This window comes from Galleria mellonella, unplaced genomic scaffold (assembly GCF_026898425.1).
Source record: "Galleria mellonella isolate WM207_F2 unplaced genomic scaffold, CSIRO_AGI_GalMel_v1 utg146, whole genome shotgun sequence".
Lineage (NCBI taxonomy): Eukaryota > Metazoa > Arthropoda > Insecta > Lepidoptera > Pyralidae > Galleria > Galleria mellonella.
The window spans coordinates 6,912,122-6,939,803 of NW_026441999.1; the positions used below are offsets into that span (position 1 = coordinate 6,912,122).

General features: G+C 33.9%; 1 protein-coding gene across 2 annotated transcripts in view; it reads left to right on the forward strand.

Moving 5' to 3' along the window:
* Nucleotides 1–27,682, forward strand: part of LOC113523171 (ribosomal protein S6 kinase alpha-4-like) — a 139,979-nt gene that overhangs the window by 57,004 nt on the left and 55,293 nt on the right. For both annotated transcript variants that reach the window (XM_052891907.1, XM_052891908.1), the window contains exons 3-6: nt 35–168; nt 1,142–1,226; nt 17,656–17,771; nt 19,321–19,509. In XM_052891907.1, coding sequence (XP_052747867.1) covers nt 35–168; nt 1,142–1,226; nt 17,656–17,771; nt 19,321–19,509 — 524 coding nt within the window. The remainder of the gene's footprint in view (nt 1–34; nt 169–1,141; nt 1,227–17,655; nt 17,772–19,320; nt 19,510–27,682) is intronic.

The window sequence follows — 27,682 nt, forward strand, 5'->3', positions numbered from 1 at the left end:
TGCAAGTGTTTTAACTTAATTCTCTTTGTTTCAGCCTACGGCAAGGTGTTTCTAGTGAGAAAACGTTGTGGTGTAGACGAAGGCAAATTATACGCGATGAAAGTATTAAAAAAGGCATCCATAGTACAGAAACTGAAAACTGCCGAACACACCAGGACGGAAAGACAGGTAAATATATATCTATTGTTTATCCAAGTCGTTAAGTATATCATCGTACACAGCTTTTAACTGTCCACTGATAAATATGGGCCTCTCCATTGGGAGTTTTAGTCATTAGTTGCCACGCTTGGCAGGCCGTTTGGCAACCGTTTGGTGATGTTAGGAAAGGGACGCTACGGCTAATTTCTCGGCCATTAAGTTCCCTTGGTCTCCTCTTACGACACCAACTGGAAAGGAAGTGTTGGCCTATGTCGGGACCACACAAGCTGATGTCTCTACCTATTTCTTTAAAAGAATACTTTGAATGAGTTTTATGAATATTAGTTTCGACTTACAGTCTCATTCAGAAAAAATCTTATTGTAGATTCAAAGGGCTCCTTAGCTAAGATGACCAGTAACACTATTGTACTTTTATAACAGAACTGTATTTGTAAACACTCAAGCCCTCAGTAACTAAAATAGGTTTATTGAAGGATTTACGTTATTTTTTTGCAAACTTGACGAGCTCTAACCATAGAACCATAACGCTGTTTTATTTTGTAGAAAATTGTAATCTTTAATACTAACTACCGTTTGGTTTTAGCTTTACGACTAACCCAATATGTGAGGGGGGAAAGGGATTGTTAGTAATGGAGGCTGAGAATCCTATTGCTAGCAATATACCCAACCAGGTCAACCTCCTCGCGGTTCTCCCTGGAAACTATCATGGTTAATTCCTGATGAATTCATTATGATGAGTTAACTGGCCTGTTTTCATTCTCATCTATCACCATTCACTGGTGCTCCGCCAGCGTATCCCGTTAGCGCAGGCGGGGTTACCATACCATTTTCACCCATCAAAAAAAAAACATATGATACGTTACTAGTCTGATGTTATTTATTTAGAGATTTTTATATAAAACAGGACTGTGCCAATCTCCTCTTTCTTTATGATGACCGTTATTATTTGAGCATTACTGTGACCAATGGTCTTTGTCGACAGGTTCTGGAAGCAGTGAGGGCATGCCCCTTTCTGGTCACTCTTCATTACGCCTTCCAGACTGATGCAAAGCTACACCTAATCTTAGGTAAGTGTAATTAATAATTTAATATAATGTAATAGTAATTAAGCTGGAATTTCTTAAATATTGAATATTTGTTGTAACCCGTGTGAATTAAAGAAAGAAAGAAATATTTTTTATTCAAGTAAACTTCAATTCAAGTATGTTTGAATAGTCTAATTTTTGCGATTCTATCGCCCATTCGAAACGTGATATTTCAGCTGAGAAAAACGATAAAATAATTATGCTAAAACTTACATTATGTGTTAATTCAAATGGACTATCTGTGTATACTAAATTGTATTCAAATCTACTTAGTCGTTTAAAAGGAAGTTTGATGGATTTATCTGATAATATTTTTTTGTTCCCAAGTATCAAGGTTATTTTTTAACTTAGGTTATACTTTGTTTTGAATTTTGTGATTTCAATAATCTCCGCTCTGCCTTGTTAACTTTGGCTAGAATTTTTGGGGCTTCTCTTTCTTCTTTCTTTCTCTTCTCTCAAATGTATAGATATTCTGAATATTAACAACGACTTCAATCCCGGAAAATTAATATAGGAATTAATTATACTAGAAAAAAAATTCTTCACTTCGATCTGTCACATAAAAAAAATAACATCTTTAAGTTGCATAAAAAGAACGTTCCGAATAATGAGATTAAACCGTTTTTCACTGTTTTTTTCTAAGAAATACATTTTTTTTTTGTTTTTATTCTTTAACTGGTACAGTAACTAAATCCTTAATGTTGGTAGGTAAGGTATACATTGCAACGTACAATCTTTGGTACTACCTAAAAAGTCGAACCGATCCCATAAAGTTCGTACGTCGACCCAATACGTCGGGATCTTGCAGCCTACCCGTTCCAATTGCGTCACAGTTTGAACACCCCAAGTTCTTTGACGTTGCCCCGGGCAAAAACCGCAGGTCACATTGAGATGAACCGCGTTTATACGTATTGGGGCAATAATATAGTCCTACATGTGTTAAACGAGATTAGTTATTTATTAGCTACTAGCTATTTTCCTATTACCTCATTCATAAAAACCCCAAATTTCTCATAAACCTATTTTAGTTGTTGAACTGTTTTGTCTCTTTCTTTTACACTAAATTCCCAATTTGAAAGTAAGTGACAAAACAGTGTAACAGTTAAAGTAGATTTGTAGAAAGTTTCAGTTTTTATGAAAAAGAGGGTTTTTTTTTACTTTTCGATAACATTTCGTCAATATTTCTTTTTTTGTCGTAAATTTTCCAGGTTAAATTTTATTGTCTTTATCGTGTATATAATAATAATATATATATATATATATATATATATATATATATATATATATATATATATATATATATATATATATATATATATACTATGAGATAAAATGTAGCCTATGTTTTTCTTCGGTAATATATAATATAGCAATATCTATATACTGGTTTAATAACGAATATGTTAAAAGTCTGTTATCCAAATATATATATATGTGACCTTTTTTTGCGATCATTGATCAGAGAAACCCAATATATGTATAGATATCAATATTGTATGTCTTTATAAGATTTAGACTAAAAAAATAACTCTTTAGTCATAATAAAATTATTATTGTTATACTACTACCTTACGATTAATACGGAAATCAACTCTGTCGTTTGCAAGAAAAAAAATCATCAAAATCGATTCAGTAATTTCGTAGATTTCACATAAAATACACATAAAAAATACCCACTGATAAATTGAAAATTTACTTCAATCATGAATAACCTAAAATCACTAGACTCCATCTAACAAGGTGTCATTTGAAACGATTTTGTGGATCACACTATCCGTTACAGATTTATAATTGCGTCACAGTCTAAGGACCCTAAGTTCTTTGACATTGTCCCGGGCATAGACCGGGGGTCACATTGAGACGAACCGAGTTTGTACACGTATTGGGGCAATAGTTAAATAGATAGATAGATACTATTTATTGTTTCCTCCAAAAGATTATAACAATAAAATCTACCAGAGGGAGACTTTGTACAAAAGTCGATTGCTTGGGTACCTCTGTCCCATTCGTGTTTCTACCGTGAAGCAGTTATGTTTTCATGACTATGTTTCGGTTTGAAGGGTGGGATATGGCGTGAATTTACTGGGTACAGAGGAATAACTCCTGAGTCCTCAGGAATGGCAACGTATGGGGGGTATCATGGGTGCAACAGTATACTCTGTTATGTCCATGGTACTGCTCATGTCTATAGGTGACGGTTACCACTTTCCATCAGGTTGTGTCACCTTGTTTGCCATTCTAAGTTGTATTAAAAAAATATATTATTGATACAATCAATTACAAGAAATGATCAAATTAATTAAATGATAAAAATTAGAGGCGACCTTATCGCTAAAAACGATCTCATTCAAGCAACCTTTGGATGGAGAGGACTTTGCGATTCCCTATTTTTTATTTTTAATATATAATTCCTTTTAATAAGAGGCTATATCAATTCTCACTCGTTTCTGATGTTTTTAACTTTTCTTACTAGCAGTACCTACTTGCATTCTATAAAATTATAAAGTGTCACAATCACATGGGTCGCCTGGAACTCGAGCTAGGCTACTCTGTGTTGTGGAAAACTAGCCAACGGATATCTGGGGTTGCAATTCTCAACATTCAGACCTGAGCTAAATCAAAATAGTTTATTAAAATAGGAATCAAACCTGGGACCTCATTATACAAAGCAGTGTGCCTATCGCATCGTTACAGAGGACTTACTTTTTTTTTATGAATTATGATGTGTACAGTGTACCTATCAAGACTTACGTGTGTATTCTACACACGTAAGTCTTGATAGGTACACTGTTTCCAGACTGCATTTAAGGTATAATTTAGACAAAAAAAAACCTGGAGTGGCATACTAGTTGATATCCCACATGATGGAGATTGTGCGTCTCCGTACCCCGTAATTTCTCAGACACACCCCACCCTTTAAAACACAATCAATACGAGCACAGCCGCTTGGCAACAAACACGAGTGTCACAGACGCGAACGATCAAGGACTTTTGTTCAAAACCTCCCTCTAGTAAATTAACATATTAAAATATTTTTACATCTTTTCCCAACAAAACAAACACTATTGCAATGACGTAATTAAGCGTTATGACGTCATAGTGAGAGTACCTCTGAGTCGAAATGTGGCATGACCCCTTGACCGGTCACAGACAAGTTGATGGGGTCACATTCATTTACAGACTTTCAGATCTTTAGGAAAAGTGATATAACTGAAACTTTAATATTTTACTTAAACTATTTTATGTAATATAAATTTAACTAGGCACTGCTTGTACATAGAAGATATTTTTTATATTGCCTACATTCCAGTGATACTCTCCAACTATCTATTCCCTCTCATCGTACGGGTTTCGTTTCAAATTCTTTTCTCTTACATTCTTCACGACTCTGGAGCGCGCTTCCCTAATTTCACAATTGTAGTCGATTTTTTTTTGTGGACCACAATCTTAATTATTAATACTACATATTACTCGTGACTGTAAGGTTTGGTCTCATAGATATTTTATCAAAATCGGTTATGTAGTTTTTAAATCAACTGGTTTTATCACAATTGAAGTCGATTATTTTCGTAGATAGATTTCTCAAATTATTACAATATTTTTAATTGAAGTTAATAAGTGCTTAAAGAAAACATAAATGGAGTTTTTACAGAAAAATATCTGCTTGTCATAATTTAATTTAAATATAATTAACTCTAGTGTTAAAAGTTCTTGTCGTTGACGAGATTCGAACTTGCGATTGCGGTCTGTAAATCTGGGTAGTATATACCACTGAGCCACAATGACATGTTATGGAAATATTGTTTTTGTTTTTTTAAAAGAAAACAACCAATTGCTAAAGCAGTAAGGTATGAAACGGTTTGCTTGCGTAACACACCTTGACCCGGTTACCGAAGTTAGAATCGAACCGGCCCCTCATTACTCCCATATTGGCCGATATAGTGATTTCAGTTATGCCTTCATTTATCTAAAACGTTTTCACCACAAGCAGATTTCTTAGAAGTCGTCTGCTTGGGTACCTATGTCCCATTCGTGTTTGTACCGCTAAACAGCTTTGTTTAACATCATAGAGTGGGGGGGGGGGGGATTGTTAGAAATGTGGACTACCAGTCTCATTGCTAGCAATATATTCTATCAGGTCGATCTCCACGTGGTCCCCCCTGGAGACCATCGTGCTGAATTCCAGGTGTATTCATAACGATGGGCTAACTGACCTGCTTTTTCATACTCATCAATTATCTCTCACTGGTGCCCCGCCAGCGTATACCGTAGGCGCAGGCGGGGTTATCACTCCATTATCCTCCCTTAAAAAAATGTCATAGAGTTCTCAGGAATGGAACACATGTCCGCGTGACTTCTCTGTATTCGCTGACCGGGAAAAAGAAGCCTGTGTTCTTCTCCATCATATTATAGTAAATGCATATCAAATTTCATAGTGATTGGTTAAGCCGTTAAAGGCAACAAACACACTTTCACATTTATAATATTAGTAAGGATTATTAGACATCATAACCTTAAAAAAAAGAGCATATTCCTTTTTAAAAAGCCGGCAGCACACCTGCAATGTTGTAAACCGTTGGTGTTGTGGGTGATTATGGGCGGCGGTAGTCACTTACCATCAGGTGAGACGCATGCTCGTTTGCTCCTTGTGGTATAAAAAAAAATCTAGCAAAACACGGTGCACGGTTTTTTTTAAATAAAACAGAAGTCACGTTTCTCGATATAATATAACTTTCTATAATTGTGAGATTTTTTTTTAAATCGCGGAAGTATTTTTTGAGTCAGAGCAAAAATAATCAAAAAATCAAATCTTTCCTCTTCATAATATTAGTAAATTATTAATACATGAATTATAGAAACGATGATAACCGAAATGTATTTATTTACTAGTGTCCCGCCCCGGCTACGCACGGGTGGGCATTCTTTAGATTGATATAACTTTTTCATTTATGAATCGATTGAACAAAAACAAAGTCACTAAAAAGTTAATTGGAGCAATCTGCAACGCATTAGTGAAAACAATCATTCAAATCTGTTAAGCCATTTCTGAGATTAGCGCGCAAATACGTACAGACATACAGATAAATAGATGATTTTTTTAAAAATCATTGATTTGTATTCTTCTCATTATCTATTCTATTCATAAATGCGGTTCATAATGCTACCAAAAAAATTTTTTTTCTTATATATCTTCTATGTACAGACAACGATCACTTACGATTTTATTATATGTATTGATTTATACTTTGTTGCACCAAGTACATACATATGTTTATGTATATACGTACTCATTAACAGTTACAATACAGTACCACATTTGTACCACATTTCGAGCAAATAAATTATTATTAGTAACTGTTAATGAGAAATAGTATAATTACGTAGTCAAACCTAATTTACTAATCAGCAGTTAGTGATTATTTGCTTACCATTAAACCATTCTTTGTGTTACATATACTTAGAAAAAGTCTTATCTAATTGTGTACACTTGAACAAAAGATTCCAAATTATGACGCGGCTGCTGTAAACAAATTTTGTATATTTGTCTCATTAGTTACTTGTAAACATCGTTATTCTATGTTCCATCGAGTAGGCTAGAATATATATGCTGAATATGTTAATTAACTATGTTACTCATTCATTGAAACTGGTCGTTAATAGGGTCCCAAAATATTTTTTTTAATTCTCGAAAATAAAAGTAAAGAAAGAAAGAAAGAAAAAATAGTTTATTTAGTAACATACATAGAAGGTTTGAAGGGTGGGATATGGCGTGAATTTAGAGGGCACAGAGGAATAACATCTGAGTCCTCAGGAATGGTAACGCAGGGGGGGTTTCATGGGCGAAACAGTATACTCTGTTATGTCCATGGTACTGCTCATGTCTATAGGCGACGGTTAACACTTTCCATCAGGTGGCTCGTCAGCTTGTTTGCCATTCTAAGTTGTATAAAAAAAAATTACAAAAGATAACATTATAAACAAATTTTAGTCACTAAAAATGGCAACGCTTCATTCTCACCTATCATCCCTCACTGATGCCCTGCCAGTGTGTACCGATAGCGCTGGTGGGGTTACCATTCCATTATTATCCATTAAAAAAAAATTATGATAGTAGCCCAATCACGTAGGAGAAGTATCATATTTATATACAGTTTTCACTCTAGTCTTTTTTTTTTTAATAGGTGGTAATGGAGTGGTAACTCCACTTACGCTAATAGTATAAGCTGACGGGATACCAATGAGGGATGATAGGCGAGAATAAAAAGGCAGGTCAGTTAGCCCATCGTGATGAGTACATCTGGAATTCAACAAGATGGTTTCCAGGGGAGACCTACTGACAGTGTATATTTGCTAGCAATGAGACTGGTAGTCTATATTACTAACAATCCCTTCTATTCGATACTATCTTATTAATTCTTACGTATTCTTACTAATATTACAAATGTGAAAGTGAGTTTATTTCTGTCTTTGTTTGTTACCTTATAGTACCTCATTGAGGTACTACTACTGGTACTTAATGTAAGGTTAAGTACCTCACTACAGTTACTATGAAATGTGGTATACACATATTATATGCAATTGAGAAGGATACAGCCTACTTTTTTATCCCTTTTTTTTATGATAGGATATGACGATTAACTCAGTCACGCGGACGGACACAGTTTAAAGCTAGTACAAATATATTTTTATGCGTCTCCTCCGAGAGATTCACATTTCGTCTGTATTTGTTACGGGATTGCGTCGCCAATTCCGAGAATCGATTTTAATATTTCTCACAAACGATTGGGTTTACTCCCTCTATGGTCTCATATTAATTTCCTTGGCGTGTGGAATTGCTGTTTTTCTTTACCAAGTAAAAAATGCGTGTTGCGAAGAAAAAAATACTTGTAAATACACGTTCCACGCCCTAAATATTATATGGGGGTTTTGCTAGTATTTGCCACGCTTGACAGGTGGGTTGGCAACCGCAGTTAGGCCTTGATGATGTTTTAAGAGGAACGCTACTGTCAATCCCTCGACCATTAAATTCGTTTAGTTGTCTGTTATGATACCCACGGGAAAGGATGCGGTGGCCTATTCTATGCTGGGACCACACGGCAATTCTTAAATCTTACCTCATGGCTAAATTTTATCTCAGTAATAAAATTATAATTAGAGGACCTATATACATGGTAGATATTTAAAAATAAATATATGGGGGATCTTATTTTAAATACATACTTAACTTTGAAACGTCAGCAATAAAGAAGCATTATTACCTGTAAAAACTTTTACATGGCGTTAATTTCCGATTGTGTTTTTAAAATATGTGTAAACAACGCGAAAGTTTGAAATTAACTAGGGTTTTATTGTTTTTTTTTTTTATAAGTCTTATTACAACAATTTATGAAATATGGTTCAAATTGGGCAACTGATGAAGGATTGAACGTCGTGGATATCCTTAAAAATATATGTTAGCGTACCCGTTATACCCAGGTATTTAGATCGTGTATTGTATTTAGAATTCAATCGAACTCCTGTTTGTATTGTTACCTTGTAAGGACAACACGGTTACTCGGTTACCTAGCCACGTTACATCATTCAATCTGTCGTATGACCAACTTAAAATTACTTTTCCTGTCCTAATTTGATTATAAATACAATACAATAATATTAAAGTCTTTGTAAATAGTTTAAGATTGTGTTTCACAAAAAAATAACCATCAAAATCGGTTACTTTGATTTAAAAACTAAACAACTTGATTTTGATATAATTTCTATGTTCAATTTGTTACATATCTCCTATAAGTCTGTGTAAATAGTTTAAAATTGTGTTTCACAAAAAAAAAAAAGCAAACAAAATCGGTTATTTTCATTACAAAAAAAGAGATAATTTTACAATTCAATTCAAGGTTTAAATTTCTATTTATTAATAATAATATTACATCGTGTTGAACAATTTCTATAACTTATAAGAAGATATCATAAAAGAATTTTACAGTAGACAGAAAAAGTATGAAGTAATGAAATAAAAATTATTGTCCAAAAATTGTAAAATTAACAAATGCTATTGGTAAAGCTATATACCGTACATATTGATAGTATATACAGTACATATTGAAATTGCTTTATTCTTTATTTATTCAAATATAGATTTGAGGGATTCGAAATCTAATATTTGAAAATTCATCCGTTGACTAGGTGCACTTTTCCATATGGTATAAAGTTTTATATTCAAAATTCTCTAGCCTGCAATGGTTTTCAATGTATCGGGTAATTTGTTATATAATTTAACTGCTTCAAATTGTGTACCATGTTTTACTACATTAAATCGGTTTATAAATGACGAAGTTATGAGGCAACAAACTTGAAAAACAAAACAGGCGATTTGAAAACCGCCTTATTTTTTTAAGTTGGTTCAAATTCAAATTCAAATTCAAAAATCATTTATTCATGTAGGACATTTTAGCCGCTTATGAACGTCAAATTTGTACATTATAATTTTATATTTACCCTACCGTCCAGTTCGGTATATAGATCCAATTGAGAAGAACTGGCAAGAAACTCAATTGAATTACTTTTTTTTTTAAAGCCAGTTTATTTACAATGTATATTTATATAGGTGTCTATGTCTAACATTAAATGAAAATTCAGTGCATGAACAACTATTGCCATGCACACTCGTCATTCAAGTAATCGTTTAGTGAGTAATAGGCTTTGCTCAGTAAATATGATTTAACAGATGTTTTGAATTTATTTAAGGGTAATTCCAACATATCCTTTGGTATCTTATTGTAAATTTTTATACCTATTCCCATAAAAGACCTATTAACTTTTTCTAAACGATACTTGGGGACAGCAAGTTTGTCTTTAAATCTAGTATTAATATTATGAATATTGCTGTTTTTTGGAAATAAGTCAAGATTTTTATGAACATATAGAATATTTGAATATATAAATTGAGAAGCAACGGTGAGAATATTTGCCTCTTTGAATTTCTCTCTTAATGAGTCACGACTCTTCATACAGTAGATCGCTCGAACGGCACGTTTTTGTAATATGAATATATTCTTAATATCTGCCGCTTTTCCCCATAGTAATATTCCATAAGAGAGTAAACTATGAAAATAACTAAAATAGACTAATCTAGCAGTATCAGTATCAGTGTACTGTCTAACTTTACGCACGGCAAAAGCTGCTGAACTTAGTTTCGCTGCAAGGCTTTGAATTTGTGCACCCCATTGTGTTTTACTATCTAGTGTGATTCCTAGAAAGACAGTAGATTCTATAAATTCGAGAGATTCGTCATTTAATTTAATATTGCAATTAGTATTAAAACTTTTAGATAGAGAGAAATTAACACATTTTGTTTTTTTAGCGTTTAACATAAGATTGTTAGTTGTAAACCAGTGCAGGAGACGCCGCAAAGCACTATTTACATCGTCATAATTATTAGTCATTCTATTAACTTTAAAAATCAATGAAGTATCGTCTGCAAACAATACTATGCCGCATCTATCCTGCATGGCATATGGGAGATCATTAATGTAAACTAGGAATAAAAATGGACCGAGAATAGATCCTTGAGGTACACCCATTTGCACAAGTGACCCGTCAGACGTAGCGTTGCTAATCTTCACTTTCTGTATTCTATCAGATAGATAAGATTTTATTAAATTTAAAGCATTGTCTTTGACGCCATAAAAAGCAAGTTTTTTTAGCAATGTATTATGATCAACGCAATCAAAAGCCTTAGAAAGGTCACAAAAAACACCTATCACATCCATTTTAGTTTCCCATGCAGCAAATACGTGTCTAAGCAACTCTGCACCTGCGTCTGTAGTTGAACGACCTTTCCCTTGATACACCTTTTCTTGATACACCTTTTCCCCTTATAAATGCTAATCTTATTCATGATTATTTGCACACGCGTTTAAAGGTCCCCGATAGGCAATTATTTAACACTAACGCGCTAACTGTTTTATTTGTACAATTTAATATTGTGTTACCGTTTAACCGTTGTTTACTAGTTGCTATGCGGGTTCGATAATGCTTAATGTTAATACTGGTACTTGTTGGCATTAGCTGGAACTTTGAACTCATATTTTTCTAAGTCTAAGGCGAGACTGCCTTCTTTTCTTGTAATATAACTTAGAAATAATAATTAACTTATAAGTGATAATAATATATGTAAACATTTTGCATGCTAAACTGATTGAATGTTAAGGCTACACAAAAATGTATAATATTATCTCAACTTACCACATTCATCGTAATAAATTGAATTTCTTTTCAAAACTTCATTTCATTTTTCTACCGCCCGTATGACGGATTGTTTTCTGAGAGATTGTCCGAAATAATGCATACAGCTACTTTATCGTACAGCTCATTATGCATAGGAATAGGTCGCATACATTGTGGTTTCGAAGGAGTTTCCTCCTGCGAACACTCAGACTGTGCAATGAGATAGTTCTGTCTTACTCTATCGAGTTTTTCTCTAGATTACTGTATGAGGATCATCAAAAAGAGTGTATTAATATTTATTCAGAGTAGGCAACGCGTAAATGGCATAAAAAATAAATGGCGAATAATTTAATTCATTCAATATTATCTGTGGTCGCGAGAGTTTAATTTTTGCATATATTAATTAAAATAATATTAACAATATGTTTATTTCGTCGTCTTAGTTTCCGAGATCAACTTTCACGAACATTAAAAACAAATTATGGTACCCATAGTTTTCGCACACGACTGCGTAATCAAAATTATAAACATCTCAATACCGTGAACAATAGTATAATAGCTTGCAAATTTTTTAGATAGCCGTCAATGCAAGTTTTGTTGTAGTTATTTTGAACTTAATTCTAATCATTATAAAGACCTATGTAATATAAAACTGGACTTAAAATGACCGATTGATGGTAACTTTTTATCACCTTGACATACTTATGCGAATTGGTTTAGTTATACGTATATATATGTTTGCAACCTACATTAAAAAAGACTGCACCAAACTACATGTGGTTTGAATGTTGGTGCTGCCTCTACAGAGCAATTTAGGAACTAAAGTTACTATTGTTAATAGAAGTAATTCACGTTTTGCCAATTCTGTTTGCCAAAGGAAAGTGCATCTAAAGAATCAAGCAGTTATTTAGCAATCGTGCCATATAATAATCCTTTATCAAACGATGTCAAAAAGAAGGTTCTCAATTGAATTGTATTTTTTTTTATGTATAATTACCTCATAACTTAAAATGAAATATTGTTTTTTTATCCGAAAAGATACACTTACAGATTGATCCCATAGAAATTTTATCAAAATGGGTTCTCTAATTTAGTTTTTAAATAATTAGTTTTGTTTCAATTGAATTTTTTTTTAATACTGAATGTGGAATAACTAAACTATTCTTTTGGCCGTTTTTTTTTTTTTTACTTTCGACTCAAGTAATTTATATTCTAATGTGCTATAGTACGTACCGCTAACAAATTTAAGTCATCTTTATTTAAATAGATTTGTTTACAAGCACTTTTGGATCGTATTTTTTTTTTTAATTTTACTGCAGGGTTCGGAATGTTGTTATCTGTTGAGATGATTCTGCTAAAAACTCAACACTATTTCGATATCACTCTGTGGATATAAAAAATTCACGCGCGCACACTTATTTTGTATATCAAAAGTACCTTAAAAATATGTATTTTATTCATTTGTCACTTGCATAGTTAATGTTGTCTCCTGTAATCTATTATTACAGTTTATCCTTGACAATCCGCCATTTTGTTTCAATATTTTACATAACCGACAATGTTGTTGACTATATGTAACATATCCTGTAATAACATAATAAATAGATATATACTCTTTATTGTTTCCTCCAAAAGATTACAATAGTAAACTTATTATAGATATAAACAATTATAAGAAATAATCACAGTGAGGAAACAATGGACGACCTTATTGCTGTAAGTGATCTCTTCCAGGGAGAAGTAAACATTATTTACTTATCCCTATTATCTAATAAGAATGTTTGTAACACTGTTTGTTTACATATAACCTCTTATAAAGATGTCTTGAGTATCATATTTTAGCAGCTATTTAGTCTCTTTTGCGTCTTATTATCGTATCTCCTGACTAGCTTATCCCTACTTCGTACACGTTGTTTTCAGAAGTAAGAAAATGAAATAGATAATAGAGTATATTGCTAGCAATAGCGCCTGTAGTTCCAGATTTTTTTAATGAATGATAATGGAATGGTAACTCCGTCTGCGCTAACGGTATACGCTGGCGGGGCACCAGTGAAGGATGATAAGTGAAAATTAAAAGGCAAGTCAGCTAGCCCATCATGATGAATACACCTAGGAATCAGCACGATGGTTTCCAGGGAAGACCTGACAGGGTACTTTGCTTGCTATGTGACTGGTGATCCGCATACTAACAATCCATTAAAACAGAGGGAAAAGGGTTTGTTAGTAATGGAGTCTAACAGCTCCATTGCTAGCCTATCAGGTCGACCTCCACGCGGTTCCCCCTGGAAACTGTCGAGGGTTAATTCTAGTGGAATTCTTCACGATGGGCTATCTGACCTGCTTTCATCCTCACCTATCATCACTCATTGGTGCCTCGCCAGCGTATACCGATAGCGCGGGCGGGGTTACCATTCCATTATCATCCATTAAAAAAATCAATTAAAGCAAGGATATTTATTTATGTACGACATTGTCAACCCTAGCTCGTCGCACGTGCAACACTTCAACAATGGACTATTTGCAACTAGCTGCCAGGGAAAAGCGCAGCGTCCGGCGGGTCAAGGCGAACTCGAAAACAATATTATGAAATAGTTGTATATAATGCACTCGGTATATAGTTGCCTTTAGCTATTGTCTACTTGCGATATGTAATATATAGAAAATACTAGCATTCACCCGCGACTTTGTTCGTGTGACCGAAATATGTCCACTGACTGAAATAACAGATAAAAAATAGCCTATGTCCTTCTCCATCTCATATAGTATATGTATACTAAATTTTATAGTAGGTTAACAAACAAACTCGCTTACAAATTTATAATGTTGGTAGTGAAGTGAGGTTCTATATTTTTTTTATACAACATAGAATGGTAAACAATCTGACGGCCCACCTGATGGAAAGTGGTAACCGTCGCCTATAGACATGAGCAGTACCATGGACATAACAGTATACCGTTTCGCCCATGATACTCCCCATGCGTTGCCATTCCTGAGGACTCAGGTGTTATTCCTCTGTACCCTGTAAATTCACTGCCATATCCCACCCTTCAAACCGAAACACAGCCATGCAAACACAACTGCTTCACGGTAGAAACACGAAGGTTGCTGTATTATTAACTTTTAGTTAGTAACCAGTGAACTTTTTACATATAAATCAATCGGAAACATTGAAAATTGTAATTTATTGATAATTGTTACTTTATCACACTTTGACAAACAAAATTAATGAACGCCCTTAACATCCTTCATGTACAGTACTATACGAGTATTTTGACACGATTGGTGATGCCGGATTTGTTTGCTGAGTAACTGCTTATCTCTAGGCAAAGTCTACTACTCGTAGACACGTGAATCCGCGTTCTAAATTCGAATTGTTTCATTCTAATCTGTCTACGAAATATCTCGCCGTTCGTTGGTGTCTTAGTCTTTATGATTCTAGTCGCTTTTTGGTACCTCCTTTTTGAAGACGGGTAACGCGATTACGACTTTTTTTTACCGACTGACGGAAAATAGTGTAATGTCTTTCGTGTAAATTATCATAGGTGCTATTCAGGCTGTATGTTCGTCTTAATAAAAATAAAAATAAATGCAAATAGATTTACATAATTGGTACACATTTACATTTTTGACAATATTTATAAACATTAAATAAAGTAGGTATTTAGTTGATCGTGCCTATGAAATACATATTTCATAATAAACGTGGTCGCAAACTTGAACTCTGGAGGAGTGGTAGCATAAATAAATATAAACTTTATCAACGTAACCCATTGAATAAATCTTGTACAGATCGTTTACATGTCCCTTACTATATGTAAAAAATGGGTTTTCTAAACTTTTAGCATTTAAAATCGTGGTTTACCGTGTGAAATGTAAAAAGGACAAGGTCGACTCGATTATACACAGATCAGTTTAAATTAATCATCAATCAATCGTTTATTTGCAAAAACATTACAATTTGTATGAAACAAATCTCCACAAGTAGATTGTTTCAGCAGTAGACATGCAAGGGAATTGTTAAAGTTGTTTCTAAAGTTTAAATTGTTAGATTTAGTGCAAGTATTATGTTACATACAGTTTAAATTGTAGTTTTAAAACATCAATATTAGAATGTCACCTCAGATGCGATTCCAGGTCCTATATGTTGAATCAATATGGTCCATCAGCGCGTGAAAAGTTATTTAAATGTGTGTAAAAAATACCTTTGCCTTTGTAATATTAGTAGAAAGTTATGATCGGCTAAAGATATTTATTCATTTCAACATGTTTTCCTTATTTTCAAACGAGTTCAAACAGGAGAATCTCATTGGATTGTATTTTTTTATGTTTATTACAACATAACTTCATTAGTTGTAAACCGATTTGTAAGATTCTTTTTGTATCTGACATGATTGATATATCATACTTAAATCAAAATAACGGTTTTTACCACAATTTAAGTTCGTTTTTTTTTTAGTTTTTTTGGCACAATATTAATTATGTCATATATGGTTCAGCGGATGTGATACGCAATTTTAAGATTTCGCACTTGACTCCACAATTTTTTGATCGATAACAAATCGAGAAACACTGGTTGGATTTAGTTCTTGTCTGAAAACACTAGGCAGAATTTTATTGCAGTGAGCTTCGGGATTTGGGTCAGCCTCACATGTTTCAGCCTGGATTTAGTTTAAACGTTTACCGTGTCTATTTCAAGTTCAGTTTCTATTGTAGTTTAATTAGCGCAGTTTTACTCACAAGTGTTATTATAATTTATGGTTTATGTTTAACTGCATTTTGTAACGTTGTTATTTGTTGACCGTTTTAATGCTTTTTACTGTAAGATTTTAAGGTCGTGACATTGAAAATATAACACGTTAAATTTCATATTTAAAATACTTGGAGTATCCCGCGTGAGTTAGTATAAAAGTATAATATATCCTTGCCATATTTTAAATCAGTAAGCTGTTATTCACATGCCTTAAAAATATATTACATATTTACGTTTTTAAAAATATTCTAACATTAACTTACAGCATATTTAAATAACTGGAAATCCCATCAGTATAATGAAAATTTGCTGTATCCCGCATTTTTGTCCGTTATCGTGACGTTGAATAACCTATAATCTCTCTCAAGAAATGAAATATTAAATTCGAATTTTCAAACCCGATTGCTAATTCCAGAGTTAGTTAGCTTGTTTAGACAAACAAACTCTTCTTCTTTATATGTTACTATAGATTAGAAGCTAGTGCAGTGTATTTATTATACCACGAAGGTGGCAAACAAACACAGCCCATCTAATTGTAAACGGTCACTGTAGCCTAAGGACGCCTACTACAATGAGAGTGTCACGTGAGCGTTTCCAATCCTGATGAAGCCTTAACACACCTTTTTTGAAGGACTACATACTATTATTATTAGTAATAAAACTTATATTAATACATTAAATCAAAAGCAAGAACTAATATAATATATCCAGGTAACCCATATAGACGATTTATAATAAATACCGTATGAGTATGAATCTGGTACGTCAGTAAATAACGGACATGTGGGCCAAATCAATATTAATATGAGTAATCGGAATATATACCTACATATATACATACATACGGTGTATGTAGAAATAATTGCAAGTAAAACAAATTTGTTCAGCTAAAACAATGACTTATAGTGACAGAATTAATGTTGTTTGCCAGTGGTCTTGTCCTCTAGTGATCTGTCCGGTTCTAGAGTATGGCCACAAGACTATGGCACCCTGGCATCCAGATCAACTGCCAGTTCTGATCAGAGGTTCTACCATGAAATGTTTTCCAAAATTTTGGATCCGAACGAAACAAAAATTTGAAGCTTAAATTACATGATATGCACCGTTTAAAAAAATTAAAAATGCTAAAATATCGTTCCTTTGAACTTTCATGATAGGATTTATGACAAACGAAATGTTAAGCTCCATTTACAGGGTCGGTTTCGGTACGAACAAAAACACGAAATTGATCCCGAAAATTTGGAATTTCATTTCATGGTAGACCCCCAGTATTCTCTCCGCAACTGCAATGTCGTCTCTTTTCCCCATGGGTTCTTAATTCCTTTTCTATCAACTTCCTTTATTCGCTCCTTGCACTTCCCTCTTTTCTCGTCAATCTTTTTCTCCATATCATAAGTCTTTTAAATTTTTTTATTAATTAAAATTCTTTGTTGACAGATTACGTAGCCGGTGGGGAACTGTTCACCCATCTGTACCAAAGGGAACATTTCAACGAGACTGAAGTACGGATATACATAGCGGAGATCATATTGGCTCTCGAGCAGTTGCATAAGGTAGACTTTTCTTTGCTTTTTTTTTACAGCAAATTGCATTGGAATTAATTGTAAATGTTGCAGTCAAAACTCTCAACCAGTCAAATGTACTATTGACTAGCAAAATCAGTCAAAAGTACTTTTGACAGGACAGGTTGGTTAAAAATGGTTTTGACTAAAAATTATTGGTTATTAGTATTTTTGACTGCAAATTTACGGCTAGGTTTTTTTTTTTTATTTTAGATGAAAATGGAGTGGTAACCCCGCCTGCGCTAACGGGATACGCTGGCGGGGCACCAGTGAAGGGTGATCGATGAGTATAAAAAAAGGCCAGTTAGCCCATCACGATGAATTCATCAGAAATTAATCATGATAGTTTCCGAGGAAACCGCGAGGAGGTCCGCGACCTGGTTGGGTATATTGCTAGCAATGGGATTCTTAGTCTCCATTACTAACAATCCCTTTTCCCCCTTACGGTTAGGTTAGGTACTTTTAACTATTATGTGATTCAAAAGTATTATTAACAATAGTACTTTTGACTGTTTAAAGCTCATTGTTCACCTGATAAAAGGAGCGATGATTAGGTCTAAATAGGCGAACATGAATATGCAAAGAAAAAAATCATCATAGCTCATAATTTGTGAAGATATATATATATATATATATATATATATATATATATATATGTGTGTGTGTGTGTGTGTATATGTTACTGGCAATCTACAGGCTACAGTGTGGAGTTCTTCAAGACCTTTTTTGATATTAAGATTTCTTCAGGGTCGGCAACGCGCGCGTAATACCCCTGGTATTGCAGGCGTTCACAGGCTACGGTAACCACTTACCATCAGATGGGCTGTATGCTTGATTGCCAACCTCAGTGATATAAAAATAAATTTATTTATTGAAGTCAATTGAGAGCATGAAAGTTTATATATAACCATACAAAATAGAATAGAGATAAAAATAAATCAATTGTAGTTACGTTAACATTGATTAATGCATTAAAATATATCGCATTACTCATTAATGTTTTGATATGCCTACTGTGACAGTATGATTGGTTTAATTATATTAATTTCTGTAAATACACATAATACACATACCAAGGGGGAAAAGGGATTGTTAGTAATGGAGACTGAGAATCCCATTGCTAGCAATATACCCAACCAGGTCGACATCCTCGTGGTTCTCCCTGGGAACTATCATGGTTAATTCTTGTTGAATTCATCATGATGGGCTCTAACTGGCCTGTTTTCATTCTCATCTATCACCCTTCACTGGTGCTCCGCCAGCGTATCCCGTTAGCGCAGGCGGGGCTACCATACCATTTTCACCCATCAAAAAAATACACATACCGTATGTAAAATTGTTCTGAATAAATATTATTGTAACACACTTTTTAGTCTCATTTTACTACGAGCTTACAAGTATTGATGTCAAATCGGTCGTGTAATGTGTTAATTTTTTTTTAATTGTACCTTTTTTCTTGTATCATCTTTGATAACAGTTTATTTTCTATATAATTTGTTTTGACGATCTTGATAAGTAACAGTAAATGTTTGTCCCACAGCTCGGCATCATATATCGGGACATCAAACTAGAAAATATTCTCCTTGACGCCGAAGGCCATATAGTGCTCACAGACTTCGGGCTCTCCAAAGAGTTCTGCGGCGGAGAGAACAGAGCGTACAGCTTCTGTGGCACTATAGAATATATGGCACCTGAGGTCGTCAGGAGCGGCAGTCAAGGGCACGATATTGTGAGTACATTTTATCTAATTTTATACTACACTGTTTTCTAACCATTGTATTCTGCGTGTACAGATATTCTGTGTTACCGCGAGGAGTTTCAAATTTCGAAAATATGTTCGTTTTTTAAAATTATTTTTGTTGAAATTTGAATTTTGATCTTCATTTTTCTAATCATGTTTACTTATTTGTCGTAATTAACAATTCTTACCGTCAGATGGTGTTAATATTTTTTTTATTTACAGTTAATTTTATGTTTTTTTGTCTGATGAATTTTATTTTTAAAATTTATTTTCTTACATTCTATTTTTAACAGAGTATATTTGGAATATCAGTTGTAAAATATAGGGCAGGTATACCTTTACCACCGGTAAGGTTTTAGTGCAAGTGTGACTTAATATACAGATAAACCGGGTCAAGATCACTCGTTTATCATTGAACTATGCGGGCTGAAGTTGAACACGTCATTATTTTTTAATTCCCATTTACGTAACACATAGCTGTACCTATACCGGTTTATGTATATCCGTTTACCAGCGGATTTATCGATACTTGTCTCTATGCATACAGACATCATTTTGTTAACAATTTAAAACTAGATTTTTACCCGCGACTCTGCGTGACTGAGATATATTTACTAACCGGAATAAGTAGCCTATATCCTGCTCCATCCCGAATAGTATGTGTAGACAAAATTTTGTAGTTAATGGTTAAGCCGTTAAGTTAAATATTATAGTAAAAATCTTGTGATAAATTATTACATTATTTTCCTATAAAAATCTCTGTCGATTTTAATCTATACATATTTGTTCGACCCATTTCAATTCGAAAATGGGTGATTTATAGTAAATTACTACAGATTGGTGGAAATCTTATGAAAATCTGTATCAATAGTTTAGTTTTTAGATCCGTATTTAAAGGTTTTGTCACAATTGAATTCAATTGTTTTGTGGTACATAATAATTAATTATATTCGATTTAGTATGCAATATATACGGAGTCAGCTGTTAATAATGAATGAAACTAAACTGCACAATAGAAAGTCAACATTGCTAACACTTTCCGTTCCACCTGTTCGTTACGTTCAATCTATAATCGACTTTAAGATGATCACCGTTGAGTTGCAATACTGTTGACGCCATTATAAAACGCTAACAATATGACAACGCGAAGTAGCTACTTGCATTAATTAAAACTATTAAAGAACGCTATATGTTGCTAACTAGGTGTGACCCGCTGTTTCGTCTGCGTTTATAGTGTCAGTTGTAACACGTCGAATGGTAGTTTTTTTTTTAATGGGTGAAAATGGTATGGTAGCACCGCCGGCGCTAACGGGATACGCTGGCGGAGCACCAGTGAAGGGTGATAGATGAGTATGAAAACAGGCCAGTTATCATGATGAATTCATCAGGAATTAACCATGATAGTTTCCAGGGGGAACCGCGAGGAGGTCGATCTGGTTGGGTATATTGCTAGCAATGGGATTCTCAGTCTCCATTACTAGCAATCCCTTCCCCCCCGTCAAATAGTAGTTAACAATATCAAACGAAATGTATATATTTTTTAAAATTTCTATTAATATAATAAATGTGAAAGTTTGTATGGATGGATGGATGAATTTTTTTTAAATGGTGACAATGAAATGGTAACCCCGCCTGGGCTATTGGTATACGCTGTCGGGGCATCAGGGAGACATGATAGATAAAGATGAAAAGGCAGGTCAGTTAGTCCATCGAGATGAATTCCACAAAAATTTATCACGATGGTTTCTAAGGGCAACCGCGTGGAGGTTGACCTGATAGGGTATATAGTTAGTAATGAGACAGTTAAACTTCATTAGTAACAATCCCTTTCCACTGAATGGATAAATGTTTGTTACTCTTTAAGTTAGAACTCGTCATGGGATATTATAATAAGATACCGAAGGATATTTTGGATCTTCTTTTCAATTAATTTAAAACTATTATAAAAAACAAAAAAAAAAACACTTATTGAACAAAGCCTATTACGTACTAAACGATTACTTGAATGATAAATCTTCATGCTATTAGCCGATCATGCACGGACTTTTTAAATAACCATGTAATTTTAGACATAGTACATTTAAATAAATACACATAATGTTGTTTTTTTTTTCTTAATGGATGATAATGGAATGGTAACCCCGCCTGCGCTAACGGTATACGCTGGCGGGGCACCAGTGGGAGATGATAGGTGAGGATGAAAAGGCAGGTCAGTTAGTCTATCGTGATGAATACACTTGGAATTCAGCACGATGGTTTTCAGGGGAGACCACGGGGAGGTCGACCTGTTAGGGTATATTATTAGCAATGGAACTGATAATCCGCATTCCTAACAATCCCTTCTCCCCCCACACATAACGTTAACAAAGTTGTAAAAGAGTAACTGTTCGAGTTTGTTGCGAGCTCTTCCATAACAGATTGCAACTTTCCGAACACTGCAGTAGATTAAAAAAATGACGATTTAAAAGTGCTTGTAAACAAGTCTATTTGAATTTGATACTTTATGTATACCCAACAGGGTACTTTTCATTCCGGTATATACTATACTACGCATTACCCATGACAGTTTTTAATTTTATAATTTTTCGACAATTATTATTAATTATTACATTCCTTGATACTTTTACTGTTTAATGTAAAATTCTTTTATAATATCTTCTTATAAGTTCTAAAAAAATTATTAACACGATATAATAATGCTGTTCAAAATGAAACTTTTTACATACATTGATAGATGTATTTTTTTTTTTTATAAAAAAGTAAATTGAAAAACAAATGACATCAACTCAACAGACGGCATTTTTATTTACAACTAGCGGCCCGTTCCGACGTCGTACGAGTGGGCATTTTTAACATTTCCCTTCACTGCTCTGCTCCTATTGATCGTAGCGTGATGAAAAGTATACTGTAACCTGCCCAGGTGTATGAAGAATAATTGTATCAAGTTTCGTTAAAATCCATCGAGTAGTTTTTGTTTCTATAACGAACATACAAACAGACAGACAAAAATTTTACTGATTGCATTTTTGGCATCAGTATCGATCATTAATCACCCCCTGACAGTTATTTTGGAAATATATTTCATGTACAGAATTGACCTCTCTACATATTTATTATAAGTATAGGTTAATATAATTAATAAATAATAGTATATAACAACAAGAAGCAGCATGTTTTAACATTAAAACAATTCTTACGAATAAATTGAATTGAAATCAAGTATAACTATTTATATTCAACAAATATTATAAATGTGAAAGTTTGTGGAGATGTTTTGGTGTTTGTTACTCAATCACGCCTAAACGGCGGAACGGATTTAAATGAAAGTTGGTACACAGCTCGACTATCCTGCTGTTACGGAGCCAGGCGAATTATGTAAGACCAGTTTGTACCTGTAACTTAGGTCATGTGGCCGGGATAGCCTGTGATGCTCTTCTCTATTCCGTATATACGTGCATAACCAATTTTATAGTGATTGGCTGAACTGTTAAGAAGCTGAAAGGTAATAAACAGTTACAATCAAAGGACACAGCAGTGGTCCTGCCCATGTCGATATTATTCAGTTTTTGAACGTTCATATAAAGATTGTTTTTTTCTTTCTTATGGTTATTGGTTGTTCCTATATTTATTTATTTAAACTTTAATGCACAATGGAATTGTATGTACAATTGGTGAACTTAACACCGGACGGTGTTCTCTACCAGTCAACCATTGGGTAAACGAAGAAATAAGGAGGTGATGCATTATTGAATAGAGGAAATATAAAGTAATACTTAATATATTCATTTATTATAAAATTATAATCAGACATATATATATATATATATATATATATATATATATATATATATATATATATATATATATATATATATATATATATTAATTTGTAGTCTGTTGCTTTGCTATAAATAAATATATGTGTATATAAATAAATAAATATGTACATAAAATATTACTATAACAAATATATATTGTACATATTATATGACTATTTGTCGTGTAGATATAATCCTAGATCAAAGAAAGAAACATTTATGCTTGCTAGCTGGCAACACAGACCTCGTAAAGACCCCTAAAAACTTTACTCGGAATTTTGTCCGCTGAAGAACATCCTTAAACGGACTATTGGGTAAATTAAAAACGTTCACTATCATGTAAAATTATCTTATACATAAATAAATTGAAAAGAGTAACTGTTGCGTTTCACGCGGGCTCTTCTCAGCAGATAACAACATTTGGAATCCAGCAGTTCAAATCTTTTTTTTTTATACCACTGAGGTGGCAAACAAGCATACAGCCTGATGGTAAGTGGTTACCGTAGCCTATGAACACCTGCAATACCAGAGGTATTACGCGCGCGTCGCCGACCCTGAAGAAATCTCTTTACCCCCCTTTTGAAATCATAAAAATGACGATTTATAATGTGCTTGTAAACAAGTCTATTTGGATAAAGATTAAGATTTAAATGAACAGTTAACTTGTCGAGTAATTATATTAATTGTTACAAAGACGTCTCTTCTAAAGTTATGCGATTAAATCTCTTACTTTTCTCGAAGTCGGTAAAACACATGGCAACAAGAGCAATCGATTCCTGTGCGAGTCTCAAACTAAGTTACAAACTGTGGTGACACTGGCAGTTGTCCAATGTGACCTGAAATTTCACTTGAATGCTGGACGCCATTTTGGTGAGGTATTATATGGTAATGCAGTATATGTTACGCATATATTGATATCAGCCATTTACTGTCCACTTTTGAACATAGGTCTCCCCCTCAAGGGGTTTTACTAGTAGTTGCCACGCTTGGCATACGGATTGGCAACCGCAGTTAGACTTTGGTGATGTTTTAAGAGGGATGCTGCTGCCTATCGATCATTAAGGTCTTTTAGTTGTTTCTTACTACACCTACGGGGACAGAAAGGGTGGCCTATTCTATACCGAGACCGAACGGTACGCTGTGCATATATTGCAACTATTTATTTATTAAAATAACTTTATTGCTCAAATGAAAATATAATAAAAAAACGGTATTTAATTTTAATATTTTAATACGCAAAAGTGGACTACAATTTATGAAAATGGGTAAAACATACACCAGGTATAACTGTGAAAATCGCATCAAATTTGGTACAGAATTTTTTGCTCGATTCCGGGAAAAACATACAGACAAATAGTTTAAAAGTCATCTATTATTCTTATTAAGACCTATATAAAATCCTTCATATCAATTTGTCCTTAAATACCTACTAGCTTTTGTCCGCGACTTTGTCCGCATGACCGGAATATATATGTTTACTAACTGGGATAAAAATAGCCTATATCTTTCTCCATATCATATATGTATATGTATATGAAATTTCATAGTAATTGGTTAAGCCATTAAGGCGCTATAGGTAACAAACAAACTCACTTACATATTTATAATATTAGTGATGATGTAAAAAAACCGTCTAGTTCCATTTTTTTTTTTTTATATGTACCAGTAAGATTACACGACCCTGACCAACAAACAATTTCATGCAGAAAACACGAACTACTGAAAAATGCATGAATATCTGGCCTTGACTTACTCTTATTGCATAAAATTCATCACCCATCTACGGTATGTAGATACTTGTATTTTTCATGGGAATTTCATTATTATACCAAACAGAGGCTATATAGTCGTCTTCTTCGGTTTGTACTTCTCATTCGGGTTTCTAAATTGTGCTTGCATCGTTGTATCTATTTGAAGACAGATATGTGTCGTGTTTTTTTTTTTTTTTTGATGGGTGAAAATGGTATGGTAACCCCGCCTGCGCTAAAGGGATACGCTTGCGGAGCACCAGTGAAGGGTGATAGATGAGAATGAAAGCAGGCCAGTTAGCTCATCATGATGAATTCATCAGGAATTAACTATAATAGTTTCTAGGGGGAACCGCGAGGAGGACGACCTGGTTGGGTATATTGCTAGCAATGGGATTCTCAGTCTCCATTACTAACAATCCCTTTCCCCCCAGGCAAGTCGGTTAGCCCATCGTAATGAATTCATTTGGTATTGAACACGATGGTTTATTGCATTTAATGAGACCACTAATCCCCATTATTAGTAATCCCTTCTCCCCCTGCTCGAGTAATACACTCGTTAACTACAGAACTCATTCACAATATAACTCGGTGCAACTGCAACATTGTTGTAAGGTGTACACAGTTGTTCACTCTCGCCAACTATGTTGTTTTTAAGGGCGGCGCCGTTGCCCCGTTCGATCAGCTGATCGTGCCAAACCTGCCGTCCGGCCGGAACCGGCTCGAACCGGTTCTATTTGTTTCTTTGTGTTTGGATGTTTCAACCGTTATTAGATAAAATCGCTCATATTCATTATGGGTCTTTTCTTTTTTTTTTTCTAGAATTTTTTCTTGGAAATAAGATTTTCGAATGTATGACTGTACGTGCGAATCTTGGGTTTTTGCTAATTTCACTTTTAGATTGACAGTTGATATTTCTTACATTAAAAATTTAATTTTTACGAACACCTTAGAGCGTCCATTTAACCAAGTTAAAAATAAGAAATTTCCAAATCGACTATATTTTTTTGTTATTCTTATTAAATCTTAAATTTTCATTTTTATTTTTATGATGTTCATGATAAACCTTTATTAGAAATGGTGTGTTACAACTGTATGATCAGTACCTTAGTATTTTTAACAAAATTTAAATCTGTTGTTATAAAATGATGAAAAAAAGTTGAAGTGAAATTATAATTACATTCTAAGTTGCATAAAAAAAAAGATTTTTTTTATGCAACTTAGAATGGTTAACAAGCTGACGACCCACCTGATGGAAAGTGGTAACCGTCGTCTATACACATGAGCAGTACCATGGACATAACAGAGTATACTGTTTCGCCCATGATACACCCCATGCATTGCCATTCCTGAGGACTCTGGCGTTATTTCTCTGTACCCTGTAAATTCACTGTCATATCACCCTTCGAACCGAAACACAGCCATGTAAACACAACTGCTTCACGGTAGAAACACGAATGGGACAGAAGTGCCCAAGCAAACGACTTTTATACAAAGTCTCCCTCTGGCAAAATAAAATAAAATCCGATTCTATTATTAAGGATCAACAAAGGAGATACACCATCTTATTGTACGGATTTGTATATGTATATGATAACATTATCAGTATTATTTTCTTATATTGTGAAACACTGTATTCCACAATATGTGAATCACTGCAGATAGCGTTTGTTTATCAACCAACTTCAAAAACGAGGTTCACAATTCGATTGTATTTTTTTTTATGTTTGTTCATTACTCCGTCAGTTGTAATCCGATTTGGAAAATTCTTTTTTTATCTGTAAGGATATACGTACAGATTTTTTGTATGTATGATACGCAATATCTCGTAAGTTTTATGACAATTTTGATAAATAATTATATTTGCAATCGAATAAGTTTTAATCTCGTGTTGGTGATTGTCTTACGTTTAAAGTCGCCGTGTTTCTTTGCAAAGTAAAATTTTGTTTGTGGATTTCTGGCCTTTAATTATAATTAGATTATACCTACACATGATAAAATATATTATTTTATATATTTCAACACCAAAAACCCTAAAGTTGAGGCCTAAGGCCGAGGTTTTCCCAAGAGACTACAGCATGGGGTTCTTCAAAAGGGGGGTAAAGAGGTTTCTTCAGGGTCGGCAACGCGCGCGTACTTCCTCTGGTATTGCAGGCGTTCATAGGCTACGATAACCGCTTACCATCAGGTGGGCCGTATGCTTGTTTGCCACCTCAGTGGTATAAAAAAAAAGTAAAATTAGTTAGCATGGATTTATACAAAACAACACATCAATTGGATGTTACCGGTCCTCTGATGAGGGACAATCGCAATATTTAAAATAAACTAAGTTGAAACTAGTCTAATTTAGCCATCATTAGGCATAAGTACATTTAAATGACATTAAGCTACATTTGTCTATCGCATTCTACTCCGTATACCTGTCCCTTTCTCACACGTTACAGTTGCGTATCTTCCGTCTCCCTTTCGAACCGTGACCTAGTTGTTGGCGCGCAGTGTGCTAATTTTGGTACTATCTCCAAGTACTCTTGTAGCAAGATTGATATAACTTATGCATTTAGAGTTAAAGGTCAAAATTGCATAAAAAATAACGCA